This window comes from Prionailurus bengalensis, chromosome D1 (genome assembly GCF_016509475.1).
Source record: "Prionailurus bengalensis isolate Pbe53 chromosome D1, Fcat_Pben_1.1_paternal_pri, whole genome shotgun sequence".
NCBI classification, from domain to species: Eukaryota; Metazoa; Chordata; class Mammalia; order Carnivora; family Felidae; genus Prionailurus; species Prionailurus bengalensis.
In genome coordinates this window covers 66,254,065-66,270,536 of record NC_057346.1, presented here as the reverse complement: position 1 = coordinate 66,270,536, position 16,472 = coordinate 66,254,065, and the positions used below count along the sequence as shown (strand labels likewise).

At 42.6% G+C, this 16,472-nt stretch overlaps 1 protein-coding gene across 2 annotated transcripts in view; it reads left to right on the top strand.

The window, feature by feature from the left end:
* SCUBE2 (signal peptide, CUB domain and EGF like domain containing 2) overlaps positions 1–16,472 on the top strand; it is a 64,436-nt gene that overhangs the window by 23,525 nt on the left and 24,439 nt on the right. Inside the window, exons 8-16 of one of the 2 annotated variants that reach the window (XM_043580602.1) lie at positions 4,660–4,776; positions 5,731–5,853; positions 8,268–8,384; positions 9,668–9,790; positions 10,203–10,319; positions 10,580–10,666; positions 12,381–12,485; positions 15,099–15,254; positions 15,654–15,860. In XM_043580602.1, coding sequence (XP_043436537.1) covers positions 4,660–4,776; positions 5,731–5,853; positions 8,268–8,384; positions 9,668–9,790; positions 10,203–10,319; positions 10,580–10,666; positions 12,381–12,485; positions 15,099–15,254; positions 15,654–15,860 — 1,152 coding nt within the window. The remainder of the gene's footprint in view (positions 1–4,659; positions 4,777–5,730; positions 5,854–8,267; positions 8,385–9,667; positions 9,791–10,202; positions 10,320–10,579; positions 10,667–12,380; positions 12,486–15,098; positions 15,255–15,653; positions 15,861–16,472) is intronic. The other variant, XM_043580603.1, reaches the window with a different exon arrangement.

The following is a 16,472-nucleotide window of genomic DNA, read 5'->3' as shown; positions in this document are numbered from 1 at the left end:
GCATGTAATGAAATACATCATTTCCTTGCCTCAAAACTTCCCTTTCCCTCATCCCATTTGACAAAGGCAACAATTTTCATTTCTCCTAGTTGTTTCTTCTTCTAACTTGCCCTCCACCATATTTCTGAAAAGTATATATAGTTATTTCTCTTTTTCCCATGTATATTGTGATATTATAGACTTCTTTCTTTTTTTTTTTAACATTTATTTATTTTTGAGACAGAGAGAGACAGAGCATGAACGGGGGAGGGGCAGAGAGAGAGGGAGACACAGAATTGGAAGCAGGCTCCAGGCTCTGAGCTATCAGCCCAGAGCCTGACGCGGGGCTCGAACTCACGGACCGTGAGATCATGACCTGAACTGAAGTCGGACGCTTAACCAACTGAGCCACCCAGGCGCCCCCACTTATTTCTTGATGTGTCAGTTTTAGATATTTACTTTGACTTCCTATTCCAGGACACAACAAGTTTTAGCTCTCTTCTGCCCTCTCCCCTAATGCATACACTCCCTCTCCCATACCCTTAATGTGGTTTTATCACTATTTAAATCAATATTATGTATTTATATCATTATGATTATGAATATCTAAATATGATTCACCTGAACCACGTAATGTGCTATGATTAATATTTTCTCTGCTTAGTTTTCTAAGTACCTCTTAGCAGTTCTTTTGCAAATTTCAGGCAGAGTTCTAAAACCCTTTCAATGTGTTCAAATACAACAATTGTCTTATCAATTCCATTTTCTTCTTTTTACTTTATTTTATTTTTTTTCAGTATATGAAATGTATTGTCAAATTGGTTTCCATACAACACCTCCATTTCCTTCTTAAAAAGTATCTTCCGGGGCGCCTGAGTGGCTCAACCACTTAAGCTTCTGACTCTTGATTTCAGCTCAGGTCCTGATCTCGAGGTTTGTGAGATCGAGCCCCACCCACGTTGGGCTCTGTGCTGATGGAGCAGAGCCTACTTGGGATTCTCTCTCTCCCTCTGTCTCTGCCCCTTCCCTGCTCAAAATAAATAAATAAACATTAAAAAAATGTTTTTAAAGTGTCTTATGAGGCTTCCCTGCCGTAGAGGGGCCTGATTCTTCAGGCTGGCTGTACACTTCTCCTCTGGGTCTTCCCATTAGCACCAGCCTGGGAATGCCCTTCACCATGCTCCTGTGTCAGTAGACCTCATGTCTTCTCTTTTGTTAGTTTACACGGGTAGGTATAGGTTTTTAAAAGCCTTCCACGCCTGAGAATGCCTTTCTACTCTCCTTTTATTGAGAATTTAGCTCAGTATAGAATTCCGAGTTGTGAGTAGTGAGTGCTCTATTTTTTTCAGGCATTCAGTGTTGTTTTAAGAAATCTAAAGTCTGGGGCACCTGGGTGGCGCAGTCGGTTGGGCGTCCGACTTCAGCCAGGTCACGATCTCGCGGTCTGCGAGTTTGAGCCCCGCGTCGGGCTCTGGGCTGATGGCTCAGAGCCTGGAGCCTGTTTCCGATTCTGTGTCTCCCTCTCTCTCTGCCCCTCCCCCGTTCATGCTCTGTCTCTCTTTGTCCCAAAAATAAATAAACGTTGAAAAAAAATTTTTTTTTCTTTAAAAAAAAAAAAAGAAATCTAAAGTCATTTTTATTTTTGATCCTTTGAATGGAATCTATGAAAGCTTCTGTCTGGATGTTTTCAGGGTCTTATCCTTGTCCCTGTTGATGTGAAATTTCACAATAATGACCATCACTATGGGACTTTTCCCACCTGTTATGCTGAAGGCCACTCAGTTGGCCTTTTCAATATGGATATTTGAGTCCTTTAGTTCTGAGACAGTTCCTTATATTTTTTCTTTGATAATTTTCTTCACTCCATATTCTCTGTTCTTTCTCTCTGGAACTTGTGTTAGTTGGCTGTTTAACTCCTCTAATTTTCTTCTCTTTTCTTAAATTTTTGTTCTATTTCTAGGAGATTTTCCATTTTTTTCTTCTAATCCTCTTCAGGATTTCTTTTTAAATTTCTGTTTTCATACTGTAATTTTTCAAGAATTTTACTTTGGTCTTTTGTTGTAGGTACATATTCATGTTTCATGAATGCTTTTCTTATCTCTCTGAGGAAATTAATTACAAGATTTTCAAAACTTTTATTTTTTTTTCCCCTGTATTAGCTTTGCTTCTTCCAAGTTCCCTCTTCTTTGTTTGTTTGATTTGGTGCATTTGTTTCATATTAAAGGCCTTCTTGAACTGTCTGGTGATTCTAGGTTGAGTTTTCATATTTAATAGTGAAATACTAAAAAGCCAATTGGATATTCTATCAGTTGGTAGGCTTTATACTTGGATGACTAGGCAGTGATTTAGCCATTTCATCTGGAGATCTTCAAATGCTAATATCTATACGTCTTTTCACTTGGGCAGGCCAGTTCAGTCTCCTACCAAGCAGACATAGTCTTGCCTGTCAGTGTTCCCAGAGCTGGGATGATGGTGGTGGTGGTAAGACTTTGAGATCTCTCTTTTCAGGGTATAGATTTTTACCTAACAGTGTCTCTTCCTCCCTCTCTGTTATTCCTGGTACCCTGGAGCCCAGTACTTCTCTGGTCCCACTTCTCCAGAGGATAAATCTCTCTGTTGTAGCCCGAATAGGGAAGGGGAGTCACCTGGCTGTGAAATTTAGGAGGGGATCTGAGGGTTTATCTGTTTCTTTCACAGACTTATAATCAATCTTCCTATTTTTAACTCCTTCCTCACCTCTGCCTCTAGAGTAACTTCGTATCTCCAATTCCCAGGCCTTTCTGGGTTCTGTGGCTCATATGAGCTTACCACCTGTTGGCACCCCCTCTGCAGACCACTAGGGTTTAACTTTCTGCTGTGCCCATTACTGCTCCTCCACTGATATGCCACTTCCAGGATATTTATATTGTCTTGGCTTCCATTTTCTTTGTCCTTAAGGATTTGTACTTTAAAAAATTTTTAATTTCAGTATAGTTAACATACAGTGTAATATTAGTTTCAGGTGTACAATATAGTGATTTGGCACTTCCATACAACACCTGGTGCCCGTCACAAGTGCACTCCTTAATCCCCATCCCCTGTTTCACCTATCCATCCACCTACCTCTCCTCTGGTTACCATCCATTGTTCTCTGTAGTTAGGAATCTGTTTTTTGGTTTCTCTCTCTCTTTTTGTCCTTTGCTCATTTGTTTTCTTTCTTAAATTCCACATATGAGTGAACTCATATGGTATTTGTCTTTCTCTGACTTATTTAGCTTAGCATGAAAAAAAATTTTAAGTGTCTTCGGAGTATAGAGTATTGTAACTCCATCTGTGTTGTTGCAAATGGCAGGATTTAATTCTTTTTTATGGCTGAATAATATTCCAGTGTGTGTGTGTGTGTGTGTGTGTGTGTATGTGTATCATGTTTTCTTTATCCATTCATTCATCAACCGATGGACACTTGGGCTGTTTCCATAATTTGGCTATTGTAAATAATGCTGCCAGAAACATGGGGGTGTATGTGTCCCATTGAATTAGTATTTTTGTATTTTTGGGGTAAATATCCACTAGTGTGGTTACTGGATTGTAGGGGAGTTCTATTTTTAACTTTTAGAGGAATCTCCATACTCTTTTACGCCATTTTTTTAGGATTTATACTTTATTATTTTTTGTTTGTTGTGTGTATGTGTGTGTGTGTATGTGAGAGAGAGAGAGACAGAGACAGAGACAGAGACAGGGAGAATTCCAAGCAGGCTTCTCACTGACAGTGCAGAGCCCAACACCAGGCTCTTTTCAGGGCTTGATCTCACCACTGCAAGACCACAACTCAAGCTGATATTGAGAGTTGGGTGCTTAACCAGCTGAGCCAGCCTGGTGCCCCAAGGATTTATACTTGAAAAAAATCTATTTACTCTCATGTTAGGTTTTGAGAGGAAACAGATATACCTATTCTACTGTCCTATTTAATTAGAACTAAGCTTCTCCCCCCAAGGCTCTACAGTGAGGTAGCTATGGAAGTAAAAGCAGTAAGTGAAACTAGAAGGACATTTGCTTGTTGTTCCTCATCTCTTTAGTTGTGACTTAACAACTTTGGCTGATTTCTTCATGTACTTCTGACAGGTCTTTCTCCTTTCATCGAAAGGTAAACTTCTAATCTGAGTTAATTGGCAGTTGCAGGGATGAAGTCCAATGACTTCCCTTCTGCAGCAAGGGAATAGTTGGGGTAGGGGAAGCTTGCCCTCTCTTGCTTCTCCTATTACTTATATTGAAGGGAGAGGGTTCAGGATTGAGGAAGGGACATCCCCCTTTGCCCTGTTCTGCATTCACATCTAGCTTGCCAGATGTAGCCATGCTTAGCAGGTCACTGGCTGTGGATCAATAGGAAATTTTAGTGGCTTCAAATCTGCCAGTGGGGGATTGGGAAGGCTCAGCAAGTTGGAGAGAGAGACATTGTTAGCCTTGTATCAAGCTTCTTTGGGAGATGTCACTTATTTAGACGGGAGAGAGGAGCTGTACCTGCTGTCTCTTTAGCTCACCTGCAGGTGGTAGAGACTTGGGATACAACTGTGAGTACCCCACCATGCTTCTTGGATTTCATGAACTTTCCCAGTTATTAATACTGCAGCGATATCCTTTCCTCCCAGCTGTATCAGCATTTCTTTAGCAAGCTAACTGTCTTTTTCTTAACCTCCTTGTCAGAAACGTGTGCTGTCAACAATGGAGGCTGCGATCGCACCTGTAAGGATACTTCAACAGGTGTTCATTGCAGTTGTCCCGTTGGATTCACCCTCCAGTTGGATGGGAAGACTTGTAAAGGTAGCCTGTGCCTCTCCATGCTGCTAATGTATGGGGATGAAGGAAGCTCTTCCCCTCCATATCTCCTGAGTGATTCCGGATTTGCTTATGATTCATATTGATCGAAGCTTTTCTTCCCTGGACTAGTGGAAGGTTATAATTGAGTAAGCTTAATTAGAACCAACTTAATTACACTAACTATTGAGAAGGTCAGCTTCAGCAAGCATCAGATGACCCATTTCAGGTAGGGCCTTATTAGAAAAAGGTGGAAGCTCAAGAAAACATTCATTTGCAGGTGATAATATCAACATCTTATAAATAACAATCTAGAGACTATTTATAAATAACAGCCAAGGTTATTATCCAGAGAACATAATGAATAACTATAAAATTAGCTTTTACTAATGAATAGATACCTCAGTGACCTGCTAGCATTTCATGGGCAAAAGTACAAAGGCTTAGTTCTTTAACATGACAAAAAGTAGACAACCAGTTACCAGATGAAACTGAGAGAAGATAAGATTAATTTGAGTATCAGGAATCATTTAAAAGCATTGAGACTACTTGATTGTTGTGTAATTTGCCAAAGCAAATGTTCTAATTCCTTATAAACTGAAGCATTAAACTGGAATGGAAAGTATGCCCAAGGGAGCCATCTTATCTTGAGAGAGCAGGGCAAGAATGAAACTATAATAGGACATCACCATTCTTTCCCATAATATGTGTCCTTAATGCTAGTCCAGGGTAGCTTGTGTCAGAGTTCTCAAGGGGACAAGACACTTGTCTTTCCAAATCAGTTAAGCCAGACTAGAAAACATGTGTAAGATTAAAAACATCAGCAAACATCCTTAAACGCTTTTATGGGTCTGTTTTTGTTTCAGAGAGTAATGAAGCACGCACACAATAGCACTTCAGGGATTTGTGGAAAACCAGGCAAGTATCGCTCTCTGATTTGCCGATGCTTACCTGTTACAGATATTGATGAGTGCCAGACCCGCAATGGAGGTTGCGATCATTTCTGCAAAAACACCGTGGGCAGTTTTGACTGCAGCTGCAGAAAGGGATTTAAATTATTAACAGATGAGAAGTCTTGCCAAGGTATGTGCTGAAACATAGCTGTGCTGTGCAATGCCCGCTGGTTGGAGCAGAGAAGACGAAACCCCACTTTGGCAGAGACTGGCTCATTGGGCTTCTTGATGGAGTCATTAATCCAACCTCCAGTCCATGCTTCACTTATTTCATCTGTTGGTAGAGTAAAAACACCAATGTAGCTCACAAGTATTAACGATTAGAGAACACCTTAAAGAATCCATCTGGTGTGATTACAGCAGAGCTGGCTGCTAGAAATGGAATGGATCACAGAGTGTAAACAGGGTTGCATTAGGGTGTTGAGATTATGAAGAATTTTTCTTTTCTAAAAATTTCCTTTAATTTTGAGGATTTTGTAATAAAACTTGGTGGAAAAAGTATGTAGATTGAGTTAACATACCTTACCTTTTCCTAGCGAAAAGTTGGGGTCAACCCATAATCAAGGTCATGTACCAGTTGATCTCTTCCTTATAGCCCTTGTTTTAATGACCAGCCTTTGGTGCTTGGGGAGAGGGATGGTGGAGAGGGAAGGGGAATTGAGTGGAGGCAAGGCTGGTGGGTCCTCGGGCAGGATTGTAGACCCCCTCTTACATGCTTTCCTCCCACACAAGAGGTGTGGTAAGGGAGCATCTTTGGGGAGCAGTTGTTGATATTAATAACTCTTATGGATGGGAGTAAGCTTTGTTGGGTGAGAAGCATCATATCTAGTTTCAGATGAGTACCTTTTATGCCCTATGGATATATAGGAAGCAGCTTTCAGGAAAGATGTGCTGTCATGTATTCTTGTTCCATTTCTGGAAATAAGAACAGCCTAACTTATTTTGTTAGAAATCCCAGAATTAAATTAAAATCAGAAAATAATATCTGATTTCACTTTAGGTAATAAAAATGGAACATTACCTTCTTTTAGCCTTATGGTATGAATTAGGTTTCTCTCTTGGTTTTTTTTTTCCTCCTAATATATAATTTGTCAGGCAGTTCAAGTATAGCCCCCTTTAAATTCAGCAAGATCATTCTAGATGAGTATTGCATGGCTTTCTTCTATTTGACTTGGAAAGCAAATTTGATGTTGCACATAATGTTTCCTAATGTATAGGGCAAGAAATACTGTTTAAGCTGTGTAAACACATTAAAAAGGAATTAGAAAAGTGATCTCATTATTTTTGGCAAAGCAACAGCCCATCATGCGCAGCCAAAGCCAGCTACTGAACAAGTCCACATTCCCAACAACTGGTTGATGTTAATCACAGAATTCAGAGAGTGACATCAATTACTAGGGAAGAATTGGACTTTTTTCCTATTTTTCACTGATCAGAACAAATATTTTCACAGAACAAATTTACTGAGGAAATTGCCAAGATTTCTGGGAAAAGCAAATGATGAAGAGATTTTGTAAGAATTTGCCCTTTCTAATTTCATTTTTTCATTCCTCCAGTTCCTTCCAAATGTTTGGTTTTTATTAACATAGTTTCTTGTGGCACATTTGGTGTTGAAAAAGAGATCTAGCTCTGGGCTAATTGGCTTCCACTGAGTTCTGTACTGGTCCTGGTTTATCCATTTGGAGACACAAGTCATAACTCTATTTAAAAAAAACCCTCCAAAGAGTTGAGGAAATGAAGCACTGAAATTCTAGTCTACAGGAAAGATGTGAAGACCAGACCAGGGAAGAAGAGATGATTAAATCGACAAAGGCAGCCTCCTGAGGCTAGTTTCCAGGATCTCAGCTGAAGCCAGCAATGCCTCCACATTGAACCAGGACAGGAGGGGCCTTGTGGGGCTGAACCATGGCAGAAGAACAAAGCCAAGGGATTGGCCAAGAGGATCCAGTTTGGAGCTTAAACACCAAATTTTCATGTCTGCAATAGAAACTCACTGAGGATGTTTGTGTTCATGCATTCTTTTAGTGCAGAGGACATTAAAACCGAGGATAAATTGGACTCCTGGGGCCAGAAGACTAATTCTGGAAAACAGGAACCAGATTTATCTCCAACCCAGCTGTTTTCTCCTTTCAATTTGCTAGAGCTTATATAATTAGTACTGCTGTTTTACCAATAGTAATATAACAACAATAATGTGTGGGTTGCACCTTATAGTTTACAAACCCTTTTAAGGTATGCTGTCTCATTTAGCTTCATTTAAATATTTTAAATTACTCAGCTCTGCAAATAGGCATGTGAGAAAGACCAACTGAGCTTAAAGACAAGTGCAGTTTGCAACAGAATTTGGAAATAAGGATTCTGGTTGTGAGTGTACTTATTATAGGCTGCCCAACATTGTCTAAACACAAGTGAGCAAGAGAACTGATACTTTTAAAATTCTGTTTATGTTGTTTTTGTTGTCAGTCAATAGGTGGAATTACAAATGCTCTTTCCACTCATCCCTCAGAGTTGGTTTCAGCTCCCCTCTCCCTTTGACAATTACAGATGTGGATGAATGCTCTTTGGATAGGACCTGTGACCACAGCTGCATCAACCACCCTGGCACATTTGCATGTGCTTGCAACAGAGGGTACACCCTCTATGGCTTCACCCACTGTGGAGGTGAGCAGAATGTCCCTCTAGAGTCAGGTGAACCTGGGCCTGCAGGGGAGGCCTAGCTCCCAAGGTTTCTCCAGATCAGGGTCAATTTTCCTATATTGGGGAGTGAATGGGATGGTTTAGTCCCCGTATAGCCGTAGTGACTTCATCAACTCAAGGGAAACATCTGCTAAGGGAAATCTATCACACTGATCCCTTTAACGTGTTGAGTGTGAAATGGAGCAGAGAGAAGAAGTGAGCTTATCAACTGTGAATTCTTTGTTGACTTTATTGACATAGTTGTATTCAGTGGAAGGGTCTCTCAGGAGCTGATATCCTGTCTGTTGGAACTTCCCAGTGGATAGGAAAGTCACAGTCCTCAGAGAGGGCACCAACCAATTCCACAGCCTTGCTGTGCACAGGAACTAGCTGAAAAGCCTTTTTAAAGCTTGGAGCTGGTCTTTGGACAGGTCTTTGAGCTGGGAGTGGGACCGTCGACTTGATCTCTCTGTGCTGTGCCCATGTAGCAGCATGTTCTGATGTCATTTGTCCTTATTCTCATGTAGACTATGGCATAAATAAGATTTGACATCAAATGACTCCCCCCACAATTCTGAATGACTTGGGCTTCTTAAAGGTATTACTGAGTATCCGAATATTTGGGAACTACTGGCCTAAATACTTCCTGCCCAATCCTTGTGTTCTATACATAATAAGAATGGAGCGTAGTGGGATTTGGTATAGATAGTATTGTCTCTCTTCTTTTCGATACATCCTTGGCATGGCTAAAAATGTACTTTTCCAGTCCACCAAGAATATATTCAAGAAAATATTCCCTGAATATGGATGTGTGTCTGGGTTTTTGATGGACCACCTTCCAACCTAGACTCAGTCTCAGGTTGATGGGAATGAGTGCAAGTCATTTTCCTTTTCTATATTCCACCTACTGAATATGAACTGTCAAGTGAAGAATCCTAATTCTATCTCCCTTGGTATGTAGCCCAGGAGGATGGGCTATGCAGTGCTTGAGCTTGGACATCTGAAAGTAGAGTGTGCCCCCCTTCTGAGTATCCTGAATGGGGGAAATGTTTGGTCAAGAACGGAACTTGAGACTATCCTGGCGAGGCCTATGCCAGGAAATCCACTGAGTGGGGAGTGGGGTCTGCTGGTGCCAGGTGCACATCCTGAAGGCAGTTAGCACCTTCCCTTTGTTTAGTGAGTTCAACCATGTGACTTCCTCAAGGGAGGGACAGCGCCAGCCCGGTCATCCATGGGCTGCTGTGACAGGAGAGTGTTTTGTTCCACAGACACCAACGAGTGCAGCGTCAACAATGGAGGCTGTCAGCAGGTCTGTGTGAACACTGTGGGCAGCTATGAATGCCGATGCCACTCTGCATACAAGCTCCACTGGAATAAAAAAGACTGTGTGGGTAAGGGGTACCGAGGCTCACACTGCCACTGGCAGCTCTCTCCCATGTCCAACTGGGCCCGGAGTGCACTTGACCATCCCTTCACTGATTCTTCTCCCCTCAGCAGCAGCAGCCATTCTTTAAATTGTTCAAAAACAGGAGATACTTTACAGGCTCTTTGGTGTTTCCTTCTGTGCTTCTGTGTAGGTTGGAGCACTTCTGTTTTTCTGGTTGTTTTTCTGCATGGAAAAAAATAGCATACAAATAGCTTCCTTACCTTGGAGGGACATGGCGCCCTGTGTCTTGTATTCTGTGCTGGGTATCAGTTCCACCTTCTTTTCTTGGGGCCTTGGATGTCTGGAACTCAGCTGCCTTTATCATGCCTGGAAGTGTCCTTCTCTTTCTATAAGTGTCTGCTTTTTGTCCTGTCTAGAAGTGAAGGGGGTCCTGCCCACTAGTGTATCACCCCATGTGTCCCTGCATTGCGGTAGGAGTGGTGGAGGAGACAGATGCTTCCTCAGATGTCACTCTGGCATTCACCTCTCTTCAGGTGAGTGGGTCTCAGTCCCTGGGGCAAGTCCTCATGCCAGAACCAGGCCTTCCTGGCCTTTAGGTGTTAAACACCCTCAAAGGATTTCCAGGTGTTTGACCAGCTGCCCCCTGACCACCAGAGGCCCATGCCTTGACACCCATATGCTGAGCATTTGTCTAGTGGTCCACGTGGAATGGGAGGTGGGGGGTGATTTTAGCTCCTACCAGGAGAGACCGTAACCTTGCTTTCATGTTGACAACTCACATTCTGTCTGTCAGGACTGCAAGAGGCCTACTCTGTCACCTGCGGCTCTTCCTCTTCTCTCAGGAGCAAACAGCAAAAATCCAATGACTCTGCTTTCGGGGGTAATTACCAAATCTGCGTGTTCTCTCTGGGGTTCACTGTGTTAAATGGGTTTCATTCTTGAGGTGCAGTTCTGGGCGTTGGCTTTATTTTCTTTTCTCTTAATCTCCTCATTGCTGTGAGTGCGTTACAGGATGTTCTTGCCCACAGCCTTGGTGCCTGAAAACTGACTCACTGTGTAACAAATACTTACTGACTGTCCACCGTGTGCTAGGATGCTCTGTGTTCAGCCCTGGTGGGTTGTCATCTTGGGCAGAGGTGCACAGAACTCTGAGATCTGGAGGTTCGGGTCTCTCAAACTCCCTGTACCCCAGAGCACCTCAAAGGCCCAGAAGGCAATGTGTGCCTGGAGCACATGGAGTTGGTAGAGATAGACATGGGCATGACGGAGCGCAAGGATTCTCTCCAGAGAAAAAGGCCTGAACACTTTCTCGTTTGTCAAAAGACAAAGAATGAAATTTAAAGCTTTTAAGTAGCCTTGTCCTCCTCGATTTAGATATCTCTATGATTATGTCATGAGAATATCTGAATGAGCAAATAGTTCCTGATGTCTGTATTACATATATGAGCAGAGCTAGCTGGTAATAATACTCAAATATATTTATTGAGCAGTTAAAACATACCAGCCTCTGTATTACGTGTATTATCTGATCTAATCCACACTGCAACCCTCGGCGCAATTTTGCTATTATCCTCATTAACCAGATGAAGAGACTGAGGTTCAGAGAGGTGAAATGATATACCCAATGTGACTCAGATAGGAAATAGTGGAGCCAGGATTTTAACCAGAAGTCTAGATCTAGAGTCATAAGCATCATCCTTCACTGCCTCTCTTGCCTAACATTTGGACCCAGTCAGAACAGATATCATGGTCTGTTTCACCAAATCCCTCAGTGATGGGCACTTGGAAATTTAGGCCAACCCCAGGATGGGCAAGCAAATAGTTAATAGTCATTCAGTTCTTACTTTGTGCCAGACAGTAGGATAAACTTTTTTTTTTTATTATCTCCTTTAATCCTCATAAGGATTACATAATCCTCATGTAAGTACCCCAATTTTGTCTGTTTTACAAATGAGGAAACTGAGGCTTAGGGAGCTTTAGTAACTTGCTTAAGTTCTCATCATAAGTCAAAGAGCTAAAGCGTGAATCCTGGTCTTTGGATCCAGAACTTGACATATGATTAAGACTGATTGTGGGAGGGAGAGCAGAATTTTGCGCAAGAGGCCCTAAAAGTGGGACTGTCGCTTTCCCCAGACCCTGAACATCCTAGCCACACTTAGTGAGTGCCATCCCTGTCTGCTCCCTCAACCTTGTCCTCCCAGGAAAGACTTATCCAGCAGAATCTGCCCTTCACCATTTCCATCAGCAGTCTTGTTTAAATTTGAACTAGGAGATTCTGGTCTTCTTTCTTGGGAAGGCATAAAAGTGACTTCTTGGTTCATCTCAGCGTTCAGGTTGTTTTAGGTTCTCTCTTTATTATATTCAAACACAGGATTCACTTCAGATGAAGGGATAAGTGTAACTCTTAGGAGGCTCCTGGTGTCCCCAGCCTCAGGGTAACGGGCACTCCATGATCCAAATCTTTTGTGGTCTCAGAGTAAGAGAGGAGCTCAGGGTGTGCAGTGTATAGCCTACAGATAGCTTGCCACTACCCACCAGGTATTTCCATTCCTTTGTCTCTGAAGATAACATCTCTCACTTGTTTCTTTCTGAAGATGTCGCCACCATCAGGACAAGTGTAACCTTTAAACTAAATGAAGGCAAGTGTAGTTTGAAAAAGGCTGAGCGGTTTCCCGAGGGTCTGCGGCCAGCACTACCAGGTATGGAATCAGATGGCTGGTGCAGGGAGCTTGCCTGCATGTTGGGAAAAGGGCCTGTAACAAGCTGAGCCCTTCAGATGGGATTGAACAGTCCAGAATCTGCAAGGACTCTCTTCGCAGGAGGAAGAGGAGCTAACCTAGCACCTCTGTATAGTTCTGGAGTTATACTTCAGGGTTTCCTTTGCCAGGTACAGATGGTAAAGCTCTGGGGTAACATATGAGTTCACAGGAATCAATAAGGACTTTAAGATGCATTGTCAATTTGTGATCATATTGGGTTAAATTTTCTAGATCTTAGAGTCACTTGGAATATAAACCAAAGAAATGAAAGAGGTTTGGCTCAGAATAATCTTTGATGAACTAAGATGTAATAACCAGCTTTCCTGCTGGATCCACACTTTGGAGGCAGTGACTCCATTAGCTTCAGCAGAACAAACACCATCCAAGTAGAACTGGCCTTTTAGAGAACAGAACACAACACGCCTTCTGCAGCTCACATTTCCAGTATTATTTCATAGAATAATTTTAGAGATTAAAAAAAATCAGGATTCATGGATTAGGGATGCTTCTTTCTTTAGTTTACCTCTAATAAATCATACAAATGAACAAAGCTCACTGTAGTCACTTTTGCCTGTTTTTTTTTAAGAAACTAATTGAGATTAATTTTGGTACCTCCATTTGATGGGATTTTTTTTAAGTTTATTTGTTTACTTTTGAGAGAGAGAGTGCTTGTGTGCATGTGTGCATGCATGCATGCGAGCAGGGGAGGGGCAGAGAGAGAGGGAGAGAGAGAATCCCAAGCAGGCTCTGTGCTGTCAGCACAGAGCCCAACATGGGGCTCGATCTCATGAACCATGAGATCATAACCTGAGCTGAAACTGAGATCAGTCGATTAACCGACTGAGCCACCCAGGTGCCCCCCATTTGATGGGATATTATGCAGCTATTAATTATGTGTTTCCAAAGAATGTTTAATGACATAGGAAAATGTTCTTATAATAAAATGCAAAGATGGAGAAGGGGAGAGTAAGATTTTGTGTATCTAAACAACCCAAACTATGTAAGAAAAAGTGGGACTAGATGGAAAAGAAGGGAAACTCACCATTTCATCAGTAGTAGTAATAACTAGATGGGAGGATGCAGGAGATTTTAATTTTTAATTTTTTTTTTGCATTTTCCAAATTCTCCACAGTGAGCATTTATACTTTTAGATCAGAGGGAAAAAGCATTATTTTAAAAGAGACTTGGTCTTTAGTTTCTTTAATGGTATTATACTATGTTAATTTCTTAGTGTTGATAAATATACATGTTAATGTAAGATGTTAGCATTAGGGGAAACAACCAAGTGTATACGGGAACTCTCAGTTCTATCTGAGCAATTTATCTGTAAATCTAAACTTATTTCAAAATAAAAAGTTTAAAATATAGATTTGGGAAAATTGAAGGAGAGAAATATTCAAAATGACTGTTTAGTTTGAGATTTGAAGTTAGCCTTTTGAAAAGGTAAGATGGATTTTTAGGGGAAATTTAGGTATGAGGGAGAATTAATCTGCCTCCTCCTTCCTTTGGCTCCTGATCACCCATTGCTTTGAACATCCTTGTAGTGTTGAAGAAAAATATGATACAGATGATACATCAGTTGAGTAAAGTAAGAGTTTAAAATATAGATAAATCAGGGGCACCTGGGTGGCTCAGTCAGTTAAGCCTCCGACTTCAGCTCAGGTCACTCACAGTTGGTGAATTCGAGCCCATGTTGGGCTCGGAGTCTGGAGCCTGCTTCGGATTCTGTCTCCCTCTCTCCCTGCCCCTCCCCCACTTGTGCTCTGTCTCTCTCTCTTTCACTCTCAAAAATAAATAAACATTAAAATTTTAAAAATCAGACAAATCAATTGTGTGGATGATAATGTGGTTTGGGTTAACAGCCATTAGTTAAAATATACACTGGAAGCCATGGGGAGGGGAGGAGGAGAGATGGCCAGAGTCTGGAATAGGGATGTGCAGAGACTTGCCTTACACAACACTTTCCCTCCCACCCTAGATGCCTTCATGATATTGTTTGGTTCTCTAGATGCTTTGTGCCGTATATTGCTCCTGGTTATTTCAAATGAGACCTCATTGTTAATGTGCTTTCCAGCTTCCCCTTCAGGTTAGAATTACTCCAAGGTCAGTTTGCCTGAAAGCAGGAGTTGGTTTTCTTTCTACTTTTATGCTCGTTCCCTGTTTGAAGGCTCAGCCCCTGCTTGGTACATCACAGTCCAGCTCTAAGGAAACCAACTGTGAGAGCATGAGCACACCTTAGCCGACTGTCAGTTAGGAATGCAAGGCAACCCTGGTGTCCTGTCTTCCACATATGTGGCTGGTCAGTCAGAAACATCTAGCATTCACCCATGCAAATAATTTTCAGGGGCTAAATTGTTAAGTTATATAGGAGGCAATACTGGCTCTTTGAATTTAAAATGTCATCGTGCTCCTAGCTGCAACGTCTTGGCATCTGGAGTTAATCACTTAGTCCCTTGAGAGTTGTTTTAATGAAATGTTTACTGAGCTCTAGCGAATGTTCAACTGAGTGCTTTGCCAGGATCTGGCTTCCGATAATTTTGTTTCTTCATACAGAGAAGCACAGCTCAGTAAAAGAGAGCTTCCGCTACGCAAACCTTACATGCAGCTCTGGCAAGCAAGTCCCAGGAGCCCCTGGCCGACCAAGCGCCACTAAGGAAATGTTTATCACTGTTGAGTTTGAACTTGAAACTAACCAAAAGGAGGTGACAGGTTGGTTTGAACACAGTCTTTGGTGTCAGGCTGCTCACAGCTTGCTCCTTACTCTTTTGCCTTTCACTTTTCATCATTCTTGGGGGAAAAAAGTACTGCAACCACTGAAGTATCTCCTGTTTTTTGTTTTTTGGTTTTTTTCACTCCCAAACTAGACTGAATTGGTTTGGAACCTCATGATTTAATCTGCTCCATAAAAACTCAAAGCTTCGGTTTTGGTCAACAAATTTCTGTTGGAATCAAATGCTGCCCAGCCTGCTAGGTGCCCAGCCCCAGGTGTCCCCCCACTCTGTCCACAGGGAACAGCGGGTGTTGGTGGGTCCTGCAGCTGGTGTCTGGACATCCTCATATCCTGCAGCCTGACCTCCTTCCCCACTGCTGTCCCTCTCATTCCCGTAGCTTCCTGTGACCTGAGCTGCATCGTAAAGCGAACTGAGAAGCGGCTCCGGAAAGCCATCCGCGCACTCCGGAAGGCTGCCCACAGGGAGCAGTTTCACCTCCAGCTCTCGGGCATGGACCTTGAAGTGGCAAAAAAGTCTCCCAGAACATCTGAACACCAAGTAGAGTCCTGCGGAGTGGGCCAGGGCCATGCAGGACACCAATGTGGTGAGTGACCTGCTGGCCAGGACCTTCTCGCTAACGGAATTGTTTCGATCTCCATGAAGACTAAGGGTAACCCAAAGTGTGGCCTATTCTCCCTCTGTGGACTCACTCCAGAGAACACCCTAGACACCACTCTTACTTGGGATCTATATGTTGGTGTCTGATGTACCTGCTGGACCAGGAGCTCCCCAGCACCTGGCACAGTGTCTGGCTTGTTGGTCGGCACTTAATAAATGCTGGATTGAGGGATGGAAAGGAAGAGGTAGGGTTGATGACAAGAGGGAGTGCTGACCTTAAAGGGTCTGAGCGATGACGATCTTCAGAGCCTTGTGGTCCCAGGCAAGGGGCAGGACTATAGGTGTAAGGCACCCTTGAGCCTTCTGCACGCTCCACTGTCAGTTCCCCATTGTCTCCCTCTGGCTCGACTGATGTTGGCAATGAACAGTGTTGGCAATGAACAATCTCCTGACCATAGTTTTGTGCAGAGGCAAGGCTGGGGTGGGGGGGCACTTGGCAGCCTAATGAGATCCCTGAGCATCAGCCCAAGGCTCCTAGTAGTGTCAGTTCCATATATGGGTGTGTCTGTGTGAGTGTTTCAGAATTAAGTTTGAGACC